This window comes from Eulemur rufifrons, chromosome 27 (genome assembly GCF_041146395.1).
Source record: "Eulemur rufifrons isolate Redbay chromosome 27, OSU_ERuf_1, whole genome shotgun sequence".
NCBI lineage: Eukaryota > Metazoa > Chordata > Mammalia > Primates > Lemuridae > Eulemur > Eulemur rufifrons.
The window spans coordinates 12,940,723-12,959,181 of NC_091009.1; the positions used below are offsets into that span (position 1 = coordinate 12,940,723).

Here is an 18,459-nt window from a genome sequence, read left to right on the forward strand (position 1 = left end):
ACTAATTCAGGACACTTGCTTTCATTTGCATGTCTGGGGGAAAAAGAGTTGTATTAGAGGCAGATGCTCACCATATACATTGAGGTGGAAATTTTTATCATCCCGTCCTGCTACATTTATAGCTCTACATACATACTGGCCTGTGTCAGATACCTAAAAGAAAAAGATACTATTGTATGTGCTCCATTAAGTTATAGATGACCAATCACACTGCTCCAGTGTAGATTAAATCATCAGTCATCTTTATGCTCAAATGCCCCAGTTCTAATTGCCTTCTGCAATCTTGCTGTTTATTTTTTTTTTAGTGGAAATAAAGTCAATGGCACTACGTAATTTTTAATAAAAATCATTTTTCACTGTGGTAAAGGGAATATGCAACTTCTACTTATCTCTTCCACAACACAACCCCACCATGAAGTCGTAACACTCAAACAAGAATAAAAGATGCACCTCAGCTTTCTCGATGTGCAGCATTTGTCCATCAGCTAAAATCTCCCAGTGAGTAGACTCTGCTATCATTCGCCCGTTCTTATACCAAGTGACGACTGGAGGTGGGACAGCATTTGACTCGCACTCCAATGACACTGAAGTTCCCTCTCTTACGTTAACTACAGAAAGAGATTCACTGCCATGATCTTTAATGCTCGGGGGCACTGAGGGAAGGAAAGAAGAACAGAAGGAATTCTTTCCATTTAGGTGTTCAAATAGAAAATATTGAATATCAGTTTAAAATGAAAGAATTTTATGAGGAGAGTAAAAACAAACCATAAACTGTCAGGGAAACCTTTTTCTTGCTTTCACCAGCTTGGTTGATAGCTATACAAGTGTATTCACCACCATCAGATACCTTAGCCCGGAGAATCTGTAGAGTTCGACCACCTGAGAGCAAATATAATGCAGACTGAAGACTGGTATACAGGTTGTTCTAAATAACTATTTTATCAATAAGATAAATGGCAAAATATATCATTTCCCTTAGAGTAAAATTTATATAGAAACATCCATATTTAAAATAAAATAATTCCGTTTTTTTATCATCCCTTTATTATTGACCTACTTCCTTCTAAAGGAAGAGATTCATAGACTTTTTCCCTCTAGCAACTAAACATGGACAGCAAAATTGTTTGATACAGGTTCTAGTGAGCAAATAGTAAGTGCACTACAGTTAAAAATACATTAAGCATTTTCTGGGTTTAAATTTCCCACAGTGTAGAGGTGACTATCTAGCTACCTGCCTGTCTACCTACCTAATCTATCATCTATCCTCAAGGGCTTTAGAATTGATTAAACACAACCAGTAGATTTATCCAATGAAAGTTCTACTTATCATCTACCACTCAAAATTACTAAGCCATTCTGTTCTAAAATTTCGTGATTGTTGAAGGAGACCTTGTTATTTATACATTCTCACTATAATCTTAAAAGTCTATACACCCTTCCCTAAGGCACCAAATGGGTAAAGAGAGGCATTTATTGTGAACAAATAAATGAAGCGGGACAAAAATTTGGAAAGGTAAACAATTGAAATTCCATTTATATTTTAAAAAGAGGAAAATAAGAAAGTTTTGCCCACTTTATGATGATAAATCCCTTACCAGGAACAATGAGAGCATTTGTATTTAGCTTGATAGGCTGTTCATTCTTGAGCCAGCTGAGATCAGGAGGTGGAAATCCAGAGACCTCACAGGTCAAAGAGATGAAATTGTTTACCACAACAGTAAGATTTTCAGGGTTAGGGCCAACGACACTTGGAGGAACTATAATAGTAAATACATTAAAAGCAAAATTTGATGTTATCAGCAACATATATTCCAATTTACTAAATATAAGTTCAACCACTGTACTCTGCTAATGCACTGAGTTCAAGGTTCTGTTATTTATGTAACTGACTTTCTTCTTAGAATTCCCTGAAGCTTTCTTTCATCAAACTCATGTCCATTGGGTTTATTTTTCCCAATTGAAAGAGAGTACTGGAATTTCCAAAGACAGAATTATTCTTCATTTTATTTGTATAACATACTCAACAATTCCTAAGATGGTTTTGTACAAAGAAAGACCTAATAGTGCTTTTTATAAGGTATATTTAAATAATCTTGTTTTAAATATTATATCCTTATTTAAAGTTTTTCTTTTCCTATTATAGCAATAATAGTGGGGAAATTTAATTTTAGGGTATCCACCTTTCAGTAAATCATACAGATTACCCTGACAGTGTAAATCAGTGGTTTTCAAGATGAGCAGAAAATTTAAGAAAAAAACAATACTATTGTTTATTGCTTAAAACAAAAAAAAAATTCAAAAAGCAAAAACAATGCAGAAAAAGGTGGAGTTAAAAAAAAGAGACAAATAAATCAATGCCATGTATACATATTAAAACACATACATATGGAATAATAGATGTCTTATAAGAACACACACGGAAGGAATAGTATATACATTTGAATGGTTTCCTACGAAGGTGGAAGGGAAACAGGAGTGAGGAGTGAGCATAAAAATGAATGAATGAATGAATGAATGGACTAATAAAAGTAGAGATGGGTCTTGGTCAGACCAATGGAGATAGTAAGACATGAACTAAAGAATGCAAGTAATAAAATGATCTATTATATTCACTCTATTATATTAAGGCTGAGATCTTAACATAAAAAAACAAAAGCAGAACATCAAAAAGGCAAAAATCACTTTTTTCTTTTAATGTCACATAGTTATTTTTATCCATTAATTAATTTTACTATTAATTAATTTATCAAACATTTATTGAATGCTTACTATATTCCAGACATTGTGCTAGAAGCTGGTGATGCAGTGTGAAAAATGTAATAGACAATAATCATATTAGTTAATAATTTGGCAGTAATGATGACACTGAACTAAAAACAGCTAACAATATTTGAGTGGTTATGATGTGCCAGGCATTGTTCTAAACACTTCACATGTGTGAGGATTCACTAATTGAACCCTCACACACTTCATGCTTTAGATACAGTTCTTATATTATAAATGAGAGAGCTGGGACATGGAGAGGTTAGCATCTTGCCCAAGGGTTCGCAGCTAGTTACTGGAGGTTTGGAAGCTAAGCAGTCTGGCTCTAAGAACCCTTATTCTTAGCCACAGTCCTACACTGTCTTGTAACCACCAGGGTGATGAGTGTCAATCAGAAGAGGAGGGTGACAACAGGGAAGTAACTTAGTTTGGGAATAAAGAGGAGAAAGTGACATTTGAGAAGATACTTGAAATTATGACCAACAATAAGCTAAGCTAAGTGGAAGACAGTCTCCCAGAAAGAAGGCATAGCGTACACAAAGCCCCAAATAGTGGAAAGAACATGGTACCTTAGAAAGTGTGCTTTCACAATGATTATGTTTGTTTAATTAATTCATTCTTCCTGTGAATTCATAACACATGTGTTTCTATTCTGGTCAGATTTATCCATTCAAAAACCCTCAAAGATAGTTATTAAGCACCTACAGTGTGTTATTGACGATGCTAAGCATTGGAAATATTATAGAAAGATTCTGTTACACAAACACCAAACATTTCTAGATAGCAATACTCCCTACATATCATGCCAAAAAAGAATATCCATTGTGCTACATAAAAGTCCTTTGAGGGGAGAAATTTTTCATGAAATGTCAAATTTTAGCTATTTCCAAAATGAGCTAGAATTTTATATATGTATTACTCATGTAAAGAAAACCTCTTATAATGATCGTCCACCATTTCAATTTAATATTCTGGAAGCAGCTGAAGCTCACAAAATAAAAGTACTCTCTTGTAATAGATCTCTAACTGCTTTTGGAGAAATAAAAGTATTTATGGTATGTCTAGCATGTATTGAGAACTTAAAGTTTGATGAATGAATTAGGTGTGCTAGTGCTTTTAAAGGAATTATTTAAATCCAAAAAGAGATTTTTTTTCCTTCTCCAGGAAGTATATTAGGAACTAGAGGATGTAGCACGACATGAATTCTGCACTTGAGGACAGAAACTGGTTCCAATCGGTATCGGTGGATACATTTTTATGGCTAGAAGGCCTATATTTGGTTTTAACTTTATAAACTTGTAATCTTTAAAATTTTTAATTTGGATGTAAATCTCAAATATGTAAGAGTAACTATTTTCTCTTAAGGGACTGAAGTAATATAAAAATGGGCTTACTAGAAGTTTCATACTTTATAAATTCTGCTAGCCATAGTGGGAAGGAAGAAGAGAGAAGATTGAATGAGTGCAAGCTTCACACATTGTTCAAGTTAAAAAATACAAAATAAGCCTACATAATCTAAAACATGGTTTTCCTGCTTGTTCAAGCACACCCTAACAGATGTTTTTGGAACTGAGCTCTTACCATGAACATTGAGGTTAAAATATTTTTTGGCACTTCCAGCTGTGTTCTCAGCCACACACACATACCTGCCGATGTCTACTATTTGAGTATTCAGAATCTAAGGGAAAAACAAAAAAATTCCAACCGAAACTTTAAGTAAAGCAAGTCATCACACTTTTTATTATTTTTTAGAATAAACAATATATATTCTTTCTAGTTAACAGCGTATGGACACGAGAAAAAAATATTGAACATACTAGTTAGCTTTTATTAGGTCCATCAAATAAATACTGGTTTATAAAGATTTCCAATTAGAAAAGGCAATTTTATACATACTAGTAGTATACTGACTGCAAAGATATCCCAAATTATTCTCTCATTTCCTTATCTATGTCTCTGGCAATGTGACTTTGAAGCTTTTCTCATCAGGAGGTGGAATGAGTGTTGGTTTGTGACTGGCTCTGGCCAATAGAACGTGATGGAAGTGACTGCATCATTTCAAAACTGAGGCCTGTGCACTTTGTTCACTTTTTTGGAACCCTCCCACCAGCATGTGAGGGAGCCAGGACTAGCCTGCTAGAGGGTGAGAGATGACATGGGGCAGAATCAGTACAGTTACTGCAACTGAGGCCCTGAGTATGTGTGAGAGCCCAGCCAAGGTTAGCAGCCACGTACTGAATCTGCACCTCCATGCAGACACTTGAGTAAGCCCAGCCTAGACCAGAAGAACCACCCAGCCAACAAGAAGACTTGTGAGCTAAGTAAATGCTTATTGTTTCAAGTCATTACATTTTGGAGTGGTTTGTTTTATGCAGCAATAGTTAGCTAGAACAGCACTTATGTTTTCTTTATTTTATTATGCAGAAATCTATACCCATCTATTTATATCTAGCTTTTGGACATGGACACAAAAATATTCAAGTATTTTGGTAGAGGTTGTATGATTATCAAGTAGAAATAGTTACAATATTTGGAAGATACTTTGAGAATTCAAGGTCATTTATAGTTAATGAACCTGATTCCTTTTTGTATGAAGAACTCCATGCGGTATGTTCTGTGTTGGATACACTGATAGTTATGCTTAGATTCTTGGGCCAAGAGAATATTATTTATTGTGCTTAAGTAATTTATCAATCATATCCTGACAAAGGAATTGGTGTTATTTCTACAAGTGCCTAACATTCTTTCAGGAACTTGGAAAGAAAAATATGGATATGCCATTGGCAAACAACAATCCAGGATATTAATGTAGTTTCCATTATTATTTATTATTATCAACCTTTTGCCAATATAGACAAATCTAATCTACAGGACACCTTATATCACTCAGAATTTGACCATTAGAAATATGCAATGAAAATGAAAAAGACTGTAATAATGATTTGCTTGCAATATCTCTTTTATCACAAAGACCACATTGTAGTGAATCGAGATGTGTGTGTATGTGTGTGATTGTATTGACAACGTTTGGAAGAATTCACACAAAACTGTTAATAGTGCTCTGGTAGAGGGAATAAAATAAGGAGGAGGAATTTTGTTTTATATGCTTTTGATACTTAGCTATCTTTGCAAATAAAATATTTATAAACTAATAAAGTTATTTGTAAAAGGCAAAAAGAATTACTACAAAATGCAAAGTCAAATAGCTATTTTAAGGTTAGATTTTTACTTTTACCTGCAGAATTCTTCCATTAGATAGAAATTTATGATGGTTGTCTTCCAGCAAGGGCTGTCCATCTCTTTGCCAGGAGTTCCTTGGTGCCGGGCTGCCACTGGATAGACACTCCATCCGCGTGCTCTTGTTCACGAGCACAGTGACCTCTTCGGGGAGATCACTATTTGCTCCCTTGATAATTGGTGGCACTAATAAATGATTACAACAAAGAGATAATGACAGGCAATTAGGTCTTTTCTAAATTATACTCGTTTTCTGACAGCTTTAAAAAGTTTGGGATGAGAATAGACAAGCAAAACTTGAAGGAGAAACTAAGATTCTCAAGTAACATTTCACACTAATAAATTAAGGTGGTGAAAAAGTACTTGAATTTGGATTTATCCTCTTCCCTCTCTTCACCTAGGCTATACTAACCACTCCAATAGTGTCATTCCCACATAGCTCATTTTCCAGTTCTTCCCTAATATATCATTTCTTGCTTCTCTCTCAGCTCCTTCTACTACGCCTTCTGGGTTTTCAGCATGCGTATAAGCACCTGTACAAATGAATATTTAAGTCTATTTGGTTATCTAGACAAGCCAGATAAATTACTTCTTTTAAAGTGTACTTGAAATGTTCAGATTTGGTCTTATTTGTAAGGGGATCATCTGGGCTATTCAAAGTGTCTTCTTTCCCAGCCTTAGCATCAGTGGGATCAGCATTACCTGGCAGCTTGGTTAGAAATGCAAATTCTTGGGTCCCAATTAGACCTCTGCAACAGGCATTCTAAGGAGGGGCCAGGAAATGTATGTTTTACTTATTTTTATTTATCTTTGGGGGGGGTGTCTCATTATGTTTCCCAGGATAGACTTGAACTCCTGGGCTCAAGTGATCCTCCCACCTCAACCTTCCAAGTAGCTGGGATTACAGGTGTGCACCACTGCACCTGGCTTGAAATCTGGGTTTTGACCAGCTCTCCAGGTGATCCTTATGTATGCTAAAGTTTGAGAAGTTCCAGTCTAGATTTTCCTGCATATATTCTCATTTAAAATAATACTGTAGAATCCAGGTTCATGTCAGTTATGAAAAAAAATCACATATTACTCATAGAATTTTTAAAAATCGAAATGTTAAATGAACTAGGAACACATGTGTTGGCTGCTCTGGTAAATGTAGAAACTTATTTTTAAAGTAAATAATCATCTTTTTGTTTCGAAAGCTTGGTTATTTTTCTTTTCCACTCTCTTAAAATATATTAATACCGTATCTTTAACAATCAGTAAAGACTGTGTGTTTGATGTAGATGCACTCTTGTGGTATTTGGGTCTCCAACAACTAAACTGAAAAGTCTGTAAAGAAAACAATCAATGCCACAAAGCACATAATAGAATTCAATGTTATTTTGAATGCATGTTTTCATATTCAAAGTTACATGGTGATTTTTACCATACTTCAGATAACATAAAAAGCATAACTTGAACTGCAGATTGGCAAATAATAAACTTGAGTTTCAAATTACATGAGGTCTCACTACCCCACACAGGAAGACTAATCGAGAGCGGAATCACAGGAGGTGCACTACAGGTCTGGGAACTGAGGCCTCCACCGCAGCTCTTTGCTCTGACCTGCTCCTGTGGCTGCCACACCCCACCAGCTGGGTTACACCACTCAGAATTGTTCTTAGTGCCCCTCCCTACACTTGGGAGGTGAGCAGCAGATGTTGTGAGACAGCCCTAATTTAGCCAGAATTTGGGGGCCAGTTAATTTTTCTTGCTTTGTTTCCACCTTCCAACTCTAAATTCCTCTCAAGCTTGCTTGCCAACTTCCTCCTAATTAAAAATAACAGCCTGGAGACACGAACATCTACCCTTGACCACCAGTACCATAGTTCCATTTCAATTCAGCTGACTCCCACTCTTTCCCTATCAGCTCCTACTACTCTCTCTAAACTAAACTCTTTCCAAACTTAGGTCAAATTAAACCAGGTGGTCTGGGATATTCCTTCACTGTTCTGGACAATGTTAGCACTGATTTTTAGTTGTCTTCTCTCTCCTTTTCCTTGTAACTAAATTGTGGACTTTAAAATCTATGCTGATGATCCATCCCACCCTATCCTAATTAACTGGCTCTACTACTCCACCTCAGGTGTCCATAGCTGGTCATACCTTGGACCATTCAACATGAACTCCTCTTCTCTGCAAGTTTATGAGCTCCTGCAGAAAGACCAATGTCTACTGTATTCACTGCTGTATCCTCAGTGCCTAGCCCAGTGCCTGGCACGTAGTGAGCAATCAACAGACATTTGTCTAATAAATACATTTTGAACCTTACTGTTTTCTCTCTCCCACCTCTTTTCAGGCTTTCTTCATAAACTCCCCTTTGTTTACACTGATAACTCTAGCCCTTTGACTCCTCCCTGCCTACAGTCGGTCTGTCAGCCTCCTTCCAGGCTCATTTTTCCTCTTTCCCAGCCCGGATCTCACAGTGGGTCATTTTAGTCGTGGTCTGGCTCACTGCACACTCTCTGTTCTCTCACCCTCCAGTGCTTCCACAGAGTGTACTTTGTGGCACCCCCACCCCACCCTGGGCAGGCCACACCATCTATTTTTTTCTTTCTCTGCCTTGAGGTTCCTGAGAGTGAGTGCAGAAAGCAATGACTGAACCCAACAGCTCCAACTCAACGCTGTCTAGCATAGCCCCATAGTGGTCATTGCTAACACTTTCTGTTTTCCACAGGCCCAAACCCCACTCCTGCTACTGTTTCTCTTACACTCATGCTTAATGGGGAGGACTAAATACACTTAATATACATTCCCACATTTCCCTTATTACTGTTCCAAAATCTCTCTCTTTCTCCATGAAAGGCTAACCTGTCTTGGTTCTTGATTGCATTTTTCACACATTCTAGGACCTTGTTCTGTCAATTCTGCACTCTGCCTGCATCCACATACACACTTGAAACTTTAATTTGTCCCTTTCTGTTAAATCATTTCCCTTGATCAACAGGCAAGCTCAAATCTCTCTTAAATTTGTTTTTTGTTTTTTCCCCAACAGGTTGTTTATCTTCAAACTCTCTTCCACCTCTTCCCTCCTCGGCAGAACGTCGTATGAGTACTCTATATGTTTGCATTTTTACTTTCTGATTACTTGCTAAATATTTATCCTTTTGTTCTGTCACTTTCCACCACATCATGGTACCTAAATTGCTACTTTGAATTTCACCAATGACTTCTTAGTTTCAAAGTCAAATGACCTTTTCTCACTTTTTATTTTTCTAAAACTTGCTTTAGCATTAAATCCTCTTGATAACCTTTTCCATGCCCTAGATTCTGGGACATGGTAGTTTACTGGTTTTCATTAACTCTCCAGAGTTTTTGGGATATTACTTCGTTTTCTTTTCATATATCTTAATTGTAAATGATCCCCCAATGATCTTCTTTTGACCTTCTCCTATTATATCTCTAACACTTTGTTAGAAATCTCATGTCTTTGAATAGCACCGCTCAAATCTGTATTCTTAGTTCAGTTCTTTCTCCTATGATACTCCGTATATCCACCTGCCCATTCAACATTTTAGCTAAGTATCCTGGAACCATGTCAAATTCAACATGTCTGAAACAAAACGGACTTCCCAAATCATGTTGTTTTCCTGGGTCTTCTATTTCTATTAATCTGGCTACCATGTTCTTAATCACCCAGGATAAAAATCTCAATGTTACCTTATACTCTGAGATGAGTGCCTAATACTTCATATCACTTAATCACTGCCTTTATCAAATCTTCCATACTGACTGCTTCTTACACATTCCCACTGCCACTTCTCTTGCTCCTCCTCTTCCGATGGAAGTATCTATTTGCTTCTGCTTCTAGTAACATCCCTTGTCTTTCCCCATAAAGGAACAATACTTCTTCCATGTTCTGTCTATACATTCAGATGGAGATGGCTCTGGTCTGGGGGTGGCCTATAAACTAGGCCGTATAAATTATTAAAGAACACTGTAACCCCTTGTTTCTGTGATTGGCTCAGGGATGGATACGTGATTCACAGTTGGCCAATTAAAACCATGGAAATTCAATTCTAGGAATTCAGTTGTAAATTATAGGAGAGAAAAGCTTTCATTTGGATGTGGAACTAAGAAGATGTAAGCCTACAGCTGCTGGGGGCCACCTTGCTACCCAAGGGGACAGAGAGTGTCATTAATGTCATCTGAGAGTGACATTAATAAAGAAAAACAAAGTCAAGAGGGAGAGAAAAGTAAAGTCCACTTGACCTCTTCTGAGCCACAGAAGTCAGATATGACTGCAGCCAGCTTTACTCTGGGAATTTTCAGATTCATAAGTCAATGGACTCTTTCTTTGTGGTTTAAGCCAGTTTGTTATTTGATACTTCAAGAGTCCTGACTAATGTGCTGTGAGTTAGTACAAGACAATTACCTCCTTGGGAGAACTATCAGTTTCTGATTATCTTTATAGTCTCCAAAGTGCTTCGTGTAACATCTTGCAGACATTAGTTCCTCAAAAATATTTTTGAGTAAAAGAATGAATAATAAACAAAAGAGAACAAACTCACAGAGTACACGGACGGCATACTGAAGGGAATCTTCTCCGGCCTCGTTCACAGCCACACAAGTGTATCTCCCAGCATCTTCTACCTTAGCCCGGGGAATCTGCAGCACTCGCCCTCCTGAAAATACATCCCCATATGTTTGCGCCTCTAAATCTTAGAGCAAACATAGCCGTGAACAGATACAACTTTTCAGGTCTAATGATTTCCTTACATTTTCTTTCAGAGTTCCTATTTCATCTAATGGTTCAGTTTTAATCCCACTTTTATAACAAACACTGCATTATTAGAAAGTGATCCAATGAGATCTGAGAAATGAATAGCTAGCTTCCATAGATTTTCCATCATACATACAATCTTGAAAGAATAGCTGTGTATTTTTAAACTTTTCATGTTGATAATTTAAATTTGGAGGAAAGTTATAACAATTGTACAAAAACTTTCACCCATGTTCACTAATTCTTTATATTCCAGTCCATTTGCTTTATCTTTCTCTCTGTCATATGTAAATAATCTTACTCTGAACCATTTGAGAGTGAGTTGGAGACACGGTGTCCTTTTACTCCTAAATACTCATAAATCTGTATTTTATAAGAACAAGGATAATCTCTTATATAACCAGAGTACCGTGATCAAAATCAAGAAATTTAAAATTAACACAAAACTACTATTGAATCTATGGTCCATGTTCAAATTTCATTATTGTTGCAATAATGTTTTTAATAGCCATTTTTTCCAAAACCCAGATTCAATTTAGGATCACATATTACATATAGCTGTCATGTCTATGTCTCTTTTCATTTTTTTTTTATTTTTTCAAGATATTCTTTTCCTTAATTGAGGTCAAATGTACATACATTTATTTAATGCACTGACCTTAAATATACAACCTGATGAGTTTTGACAAACCTGTATATTTAAATTCTTGCTAAAATTAACTAGAAGCCTTAAAACTATTCCACAATTTAAACATCTTTTCCATCAATAAATCATGTAATAACTAAAATATTTGAAACTAATAATCTTTACTGTTTACTTATGACAAATGCATTTAATAAACTCGTAACCATTTGCTAATATATATGAAAATTTATATTAATAATATACAGAAACCGAACTGATCACCTCATTGCACTAATACAGAAATGGAGGCCTGAGAAAGCCAAAGGACTTTCTTAAGTTGATAGAGTGGTGATGTAGTAGATCTGAAAAATTTACTACGGTGTTCTATCCTCCTGTCGCATTCTCAGCCAAAACTCTGCATCAGAGTAACCAGATGGAAGGTACATGGATACCAGTGGCATCTGGCAGCCTGTCAGTTATATTACATGGCCCGAGAGCCAATCAATTCAATTAGTCTAATAAATAAGAGGAAACACACTTGGCAGAGATTCAGATTTTTACCCTGTGTGTAGCAATCTTTACCTGGCAAAATCAATACTTTATCACTCGAGGTCAGAGGACGGCCATCCTTGTACCACGTCAGTGTGGGAGGAGGGGCAGCATTTGTCTCGCAGTAAAGAGAAATGGGATTGTTGATGATCACATCTTTGGCTTCACCACTCCTGCCAGTATCTAGCATGTTTCCTATTTCCCAGAGTTTCTGAAAACTTGGAGGAACTATGGAGGAAAGGCATTACATTTTGGTCACGTGTGAGTGCCAATGTCATCCATTAAGCAAAGATATTGGCTGTATTTTCACAGGAGTGATTTGTAAATGTAATAAATTAGACAGTGTGAAAATATCTTCAAGTACTCATACACCTGCCAACTGTAGCCCTTAGCCAAAAAAGACTGTAGCAGACAGAAGTTGGAGCAGGTTCTCATGTGGGAGAACAAAGAATATAAGGCTCCAAATGCTATGCTCACGGTTTGCTCTCCCCGGGCTCTGACACTTAGACAATAAAGGGGCTCACTCTGAGGGAGAAGCACGGCTAAGGAGTATGATCATGGCAGGAAAAATTAATTTTGAGGGACCTTAACAAATACTGGCTCAATTTAGAGCACTTTTCCATGATTTGTCTTACTAAGGAGGCTAAAGAAGCTATGCAATCAGGATTAAACTCCATTTGAGCCCAGGAGTTGAGGGTGCAGTGAGCTATGATGATGCCACTGCACTCTACCCAGGGTCACCCAAAAAAATCCATTAACAAAAATAACAGAACATTCTCATACTTTTCTGGGGACAAATATGAACTTTCTAGAAGGCAGTTTACCTGTCAAAACCATTAGAATAGTCCATAACATTTGACCTCAAATTTCTACTCTTAGCAACTTATGGAAAATCAAAGATGTGCATACATGTTATGTATAAAATTGTTCAGTGTAATATTGTTTATGAGTAGTGAAAGCTTGGAAACAACACAGACATTCAACAACAGGAGTCTGGTTAAATTAATATTTGGATACTCCACTGATGAAACAGGCATAGTTATTAAAAATCATGTTGAATATTTAGTAATAACATTAACCATATCGATAATAATAATAGCAGGCAGCATTTTGCTAAGAGCTTTATATACTTTATCTCATTTAGTATTCACTGCAATTCTACAAGGCATTAATTTTAAAAGTGAGGAAATGGAAACAAAATATTTAGGTAACTTGCTCAAGTCACAAAACTTGTAGGAGCCGTATCATCATTCAATTCCAAGTCTGACTTCTCTGAATTTTGTACTTTAATATTTTCCTGGCTTCCATATAAATGCTATTAAAAACCTGCATGATAAAATGTTAGAGGAATGCTAACGTAACAGAGAAGTCTGTATTATATGATCCCAATTTTGTAGGTAAAGTACACGTTTAAAAATATCGGAAGGAAACACATAAAAATAACAGTTAATTTTGAATGATGGATTTATTTTCTTCCTCTTTAATTGCTTGAGTCCAAGGTTTCAATATTGAATTTATATTATTGTCAACAGAAAAAAAAACCCACTATTTAATAAACAAATCTGTGTCCCATTACTTAGAGAGATCATATAAATTAAAGTACATATAAGCATATTAGTATTACCTTGTATATTCACATCAAAATCCAATTCATCTTCACCTGCAATGTTAGATGCTACACAAGTATATCTCCCAGTATCTGATATTTGAGTCTCCTTTATTTGAAGTGTGTGTCCATTTGCAGCAATATTAACATGATCATCTGATTTAAGGGGCTGTGATTCAATTATGATAATGTTAGCATTAAGTACTACGATAAATCCTCTAATAGGCCATGCAATTGATAGTTTTTGTGATTCTTTAACAAATAAAAACAAAATTTTATGTAAAACATTCAAGACAACAATAGTTAATTTAATTTGGTTAAATTGATTGCTTTTGAGTAATCAAATATTTATTTTTTGAAAATTATAGCTGATATAGTTTATGCTTGTGCCAGAGATTTTTGGGTCATTCATTTATACATTTTTCATAATTAAAATATGTGCTTAGGTACCATATCCATTTGTCCATGTTGGAAAAAATTTTGCAGCTGATCTTATATAGTATTAAAAAGCATATCTTTCTTTTATGATAACTGTGTAGAAAATGTTAGAATCTCTTTATGAAAGACTGAGGGCATTAGCACAATCTAAAATTACTATCGTTCATTCAGAAATGTCATTACTCCATAAATGACGATTTCTAGCCTAGAGATATTTATATTAGGATGTTTTATTGAAATTTATGACTACACTTAATGGAACATTCACCGACAGATATTTGTATTAATGATGTTTTATTGGTAAAATTACCTACACTTATAAAATACAAATATAGAATACTTATAGAATCGTATTTATCATCTTCTAAACATTTCCATTTATACTAAATTCTCCCTCATTCCTTGAAGGCTTTAGCTCCTGGCTCACTGTCATTCCTTCTAATGATACTTTTTTTCTCATAGTTCCTGGTGACTTCAAGACCCATATAGGATCCAGTGCTGTGTTCTCTCAGGTCCTTGACCTTCTCTCCTCTAATTCTCTTGTCCTCCACCCTTTCTCAGCCACTAAGTAGGAGAGTCATATCTACATCTTATAATTACCAATAACTGCACCCCTTCATAATATTAGTTTCAAGTTCTCACTCCCCTCCACCTCCTAACTCTCCAACCTATTTCCTCCAGCGTACCAACTACAATAACTTTTTGACTCCAGCAGAGGACCTGCAATCCACTGACCTTGCAATCTTTTCACTGCTTCTCATTCTCCGGCTGAACTCAACTCCCTCCCCACCCAGAGAAGGTCTGTCGTGATAATCACACCTTGTATAAATCCTCAACTCCCTTGTCTGCTTTCCCTTTATTTTAATCCTGTGGAAAACCCCTTAATACTGTTTAAAACCAGTCTGTGCGTGCCCATTCTGAGAATCCTCTGGTCTGCTCAAAGACACCCCTCCAGCAACTGCGTCTTTTCTCACCTACATCATCATCAATTTCTTTCTTTCCATTGGCCAGTTTCAATCTTAAACAAAGAAACAAACAAAAAACTATTGTGCTCCAGCTATCTCCACATTTTCTAATACTGTTTGTAGCCAAATGATTTAAAAATGTTTCCTACACTTGCTATCTCCAATGTCTTTCCTTCCATCTTTTCTTAAATCTGCCTTCAATCAGACTTTCACCATTACTACTCGATCAAAAAGACTCTCTCGATGTCCCCAATGACATTCCATTCATTGCTACATTTATTGGTAAATTCTAAAGTCTTTATTTCATCAGTTCAATATCATTTAACACAGTTTAACTTGTCTTCATTTGTATACACCCGTTTCCCCCTTATCTTTTGGGACACTACACTCCTTGATTTCCAACCTTCAAATGTAGGAGTAGCCCAGGGCTTAATTATTGGACAGCTTCTCTTTCTATCTAATTTCACCCTCCTAATAATCTCATACAAAATCTTGGACTCATCCCTGACTCATCTCTTTCCTTCACACCTCCCATCCTGCTACCACCTTGGTCCAAGCCACCACCATCTCTCCTTTGAATTAGGACCTTCTCTTTCTTCCTCAAGTACAGAAGCCAATGTAATCCTTCTAAAACCTTAAGTCAGATCATATCATATTCTTGGGTTCAATTTTCCAGTTGGCTTCCCATCAGAACAAAGGCCAACTGGTGGAAGGCAGTATGTTCTTGCCTTCCATTAGTCTTCAGCTATATCTTCTTTGTCTCCATTGATCACTGATCCCAGCCCCAGAGCTTCAGGACCTTTGCCCTTGCTACGCTTTCTACTTTGGAATTTCTCCTAAGTTATCTTATGCCAGTTTCCTTCACTTTCTTTGGATTTCTGCTTAAATATCACCTTATCAGAGAGGCCTTCCCTTCCCTGTTTAGATAAGACATCACACTCCCTACAGTTGGTATTCCTTTTCTTGATTGAGTTTTCTCTATGACACCTTCACCATCTGACACATTATATGTTTTACTGGTTTATTCATTTATTTTTTGTCTTCTCAAACTTCATTTGAGCAAAGATATTTGTCTGTTTCTTTCATAGCTATATTCCCTGCACCTAACACAGTGTCTGGCAAATAGCAGATGCTCAATAAATAATTCACAATGCAACAAATCATTATTAACATTGTATCACTTATACAAAAATAGCATAATTTAGATTTTCTATGCTAAAAGAAAAACTTCAGGATATCCATAAATAAAAATCAAGGATTCTGTCAAAACTTATTGTGGCCAATACTGCCAATAATTTTTGTGTTTTTTCTCAAAACACTGCTTTGCTTAAGTAGTATTGCTTATCTGAAGACTGAAAAACAGGAGAATGAATATGGAAAATAAATCAAAAACAGCATTTTTTTGTTGTTGTTTGCATTTGGGGACCAATTGCAAACCCTGAAAAATTTAGCAGTGTAAAGCATCTTAATTAAATCGGTATCAAAGTCTGGATTTGAAACTGTAATTTAACACATTGACTGCCACTCTAGAAAAAAAGTTTTTTTTTCTTGGGGCCAGTGTATTTTATTACGAAAATAGAATAAAAGCTGCAAAAACAAAATGATTCTTTCTAATTTAATGAAAAATTCGTTACTTTTTATTGTTTTCTGTGCATGAGTTATATGCAACTTGAAAAATATTTCTCTTGGCTCCAAGGTGAAGAGATATGTGAGTTACATATGCTTCATGAGGCCCCGGGCTCCAAACTAGCATGAGTTAAATACAACTTACATTGCAGTTAATGTGTTAACTACTCATAATGGAATGCTAAAAAACAAAAGTGCCTCATTCCTAGTGCAATTCTAGTCTTTTTCCAGTTTTTATGTGCATAGGTGTTTGTGCACATGTGTGCATGTGTAGTAACTACAAGGAATGACAGGGCTTTAGAGAAAATTAAAAATAAAATAATAATATGATTTCAAAGAGAAAGGAATTGTCTCCAAGTAGATTCATAGAGAATTGATACTGTATCATGAAGTGTGCTTATAGTCAGAAAAAAAATCTATAAACAGAACATGGTGGGAGTTCTATATTTTTCCTTTAGCAATGGCTTCCAGATGAAACTTGCTTATTTTATAAGAGATGATTTTTTTCTAGCTGCCAGTATTGCAGATTCCATCTGGGATCTGAAAAAATAAGCTATATCTTTCCTGCATCTTAAATCATGATTATGACCTGAACGACTACGATTGACCATTTGATTGATTATGTGTAAAACAGGACAAATGGCAGCTTAGTTATTTCATCTCTGTGTTAAGCACAGTGTTAATAGCAGCTAAAAGTTCTATTTTGGTCTAAGATCAACTGGACTATGTCTTTAAAGCATGCATGGAAGAACATAAGTTGAATGAGAAATATGGGTGAGGGCTCTGAGAGGCAGATCACAGCATCTGCCTTTTATTTAAAGTTTCTCATTGCTCCCAGTTAACTGTATTGGGCCCTTCATCATTTCTCTTAGCTTTTTAAATTTATCTTGGAATATTAAAAATGTTACCTTTTGTAAGAGAGTTAAAGATACTTAGAGAAGGTTCTGAATAAATTTAGTGCCCATGTAATACCCATCATTCTAATCTGGCTTGGCAGCATTTATCTGTTTCTTCTTTACTAAGTTTACTTATTCTGCAAAACCACAGAACAAAAAATCTGTTCCCTTAACTTCTCCCGTGGGAAGGCAGCTAGAGTTTCATAGACAACTGCTAATGTACAGAAAAACAATCCTTCAAACTTTCAAGTGATGGAATAACACTAAAATTGTTAAACATGGTTCAGACTTTTTTGTTGTTGTTGTTGCTGCTGTTTTGCAATTTTAGATTCTAGGAGGGTGGTATTTGCTAGTTTTAAGGTCACATTGAATTTCTGAGTCATTTGTGCCTATTTTTTTTTTTTTTCATTTGACCATTTTAGTCTTTACAAAATTATCACCAAATGAAAAAAGTTGTGACTGGCCTGTCCGTCCTTGTACCAGCTGAGGGAGGCAGAAGGAATTGCATAAGCTTCACATTCCAAGGTCAAAGTGTTGTTTACTTTGATTTTCACTTCTTTAGGAGAAAGACCTGGCCCCAAAAGGTCCCCTTTATTGATTATGGGTGGAACTGCATAAAATAAATATAAAAGAGTTAAACACTGGTTCTTTAAAATACACAGAATACCATGAAAATCACACTGAGGATCACTTAACAAGAAAACAAGGAAGTAAGCAGAAGCATTTCCCATGATGACGTCTCATTAAGGATCTAAGTTAACATCTTATAAAACAGTAGTGTTCAGATACAGGATGTGAAGGAAAATATTTTTCTCCTTTCATCCTTTATTATTCTGCCAATGAAGCTAACTTCCTGCATAGAACAGTTAGTTTCATTTGCTCCAGGTCCACAGACGCAGCCCATGCATGACCCATAAAATGTATTTTACGAGTCATTAAGGGTACTGAGTCAAAGAACAAAAGATAATCAGAAAGATACTCTTACTTTATAAACA

General features: G+C 35.9%; 1 protein-coding gene across 1 annotated transcript in view; it reads right to left on the minus strand.

The window, feature by feature from the left end:
- Positions 1-18,459, minus strand: part of HMCN1 (hemicentin 1) — a 414,078-nt gene that overhangs the window by 94,338 nt on the left and 301,281 nt on the right. The window contains exons 52-61 of the mRNA XM_069459659.1: positions 17,929-18,074; positions 13,558-13,708; positions 11,967-12,161; positions 10,548-10,661; positions 5,999-6,186; positions 4,345-4,441; positions 1,596-1,757; positions 766-879; positions 451-653; positions 72-153 (exon numbers count right to left, since the gene is read on the minus strand). Coding sequence (XP_069315760.1) covers positions 72-153; positions 451-653; positions 766-879; positions 1,596-1,757; positions 4,345-4,441; positions 5,999-6,186; positions 10,548-10,661; positions 11,967-12,161; positions 13,558-13,708; positions 17,929-18,074 — 1,452 coding nt within the window. The remainder of the gene's footprint in view (positions 1-71; positions 154-450; positions 654-765; positions 880-1,595; positions 1,758-4,344; positions 4,442-5,998; positions 6,187-10,547; positions 10,662-11,966; positions 12,162-13,557; positions 13,709-17,928; positions 18,075-18,459) is intronic.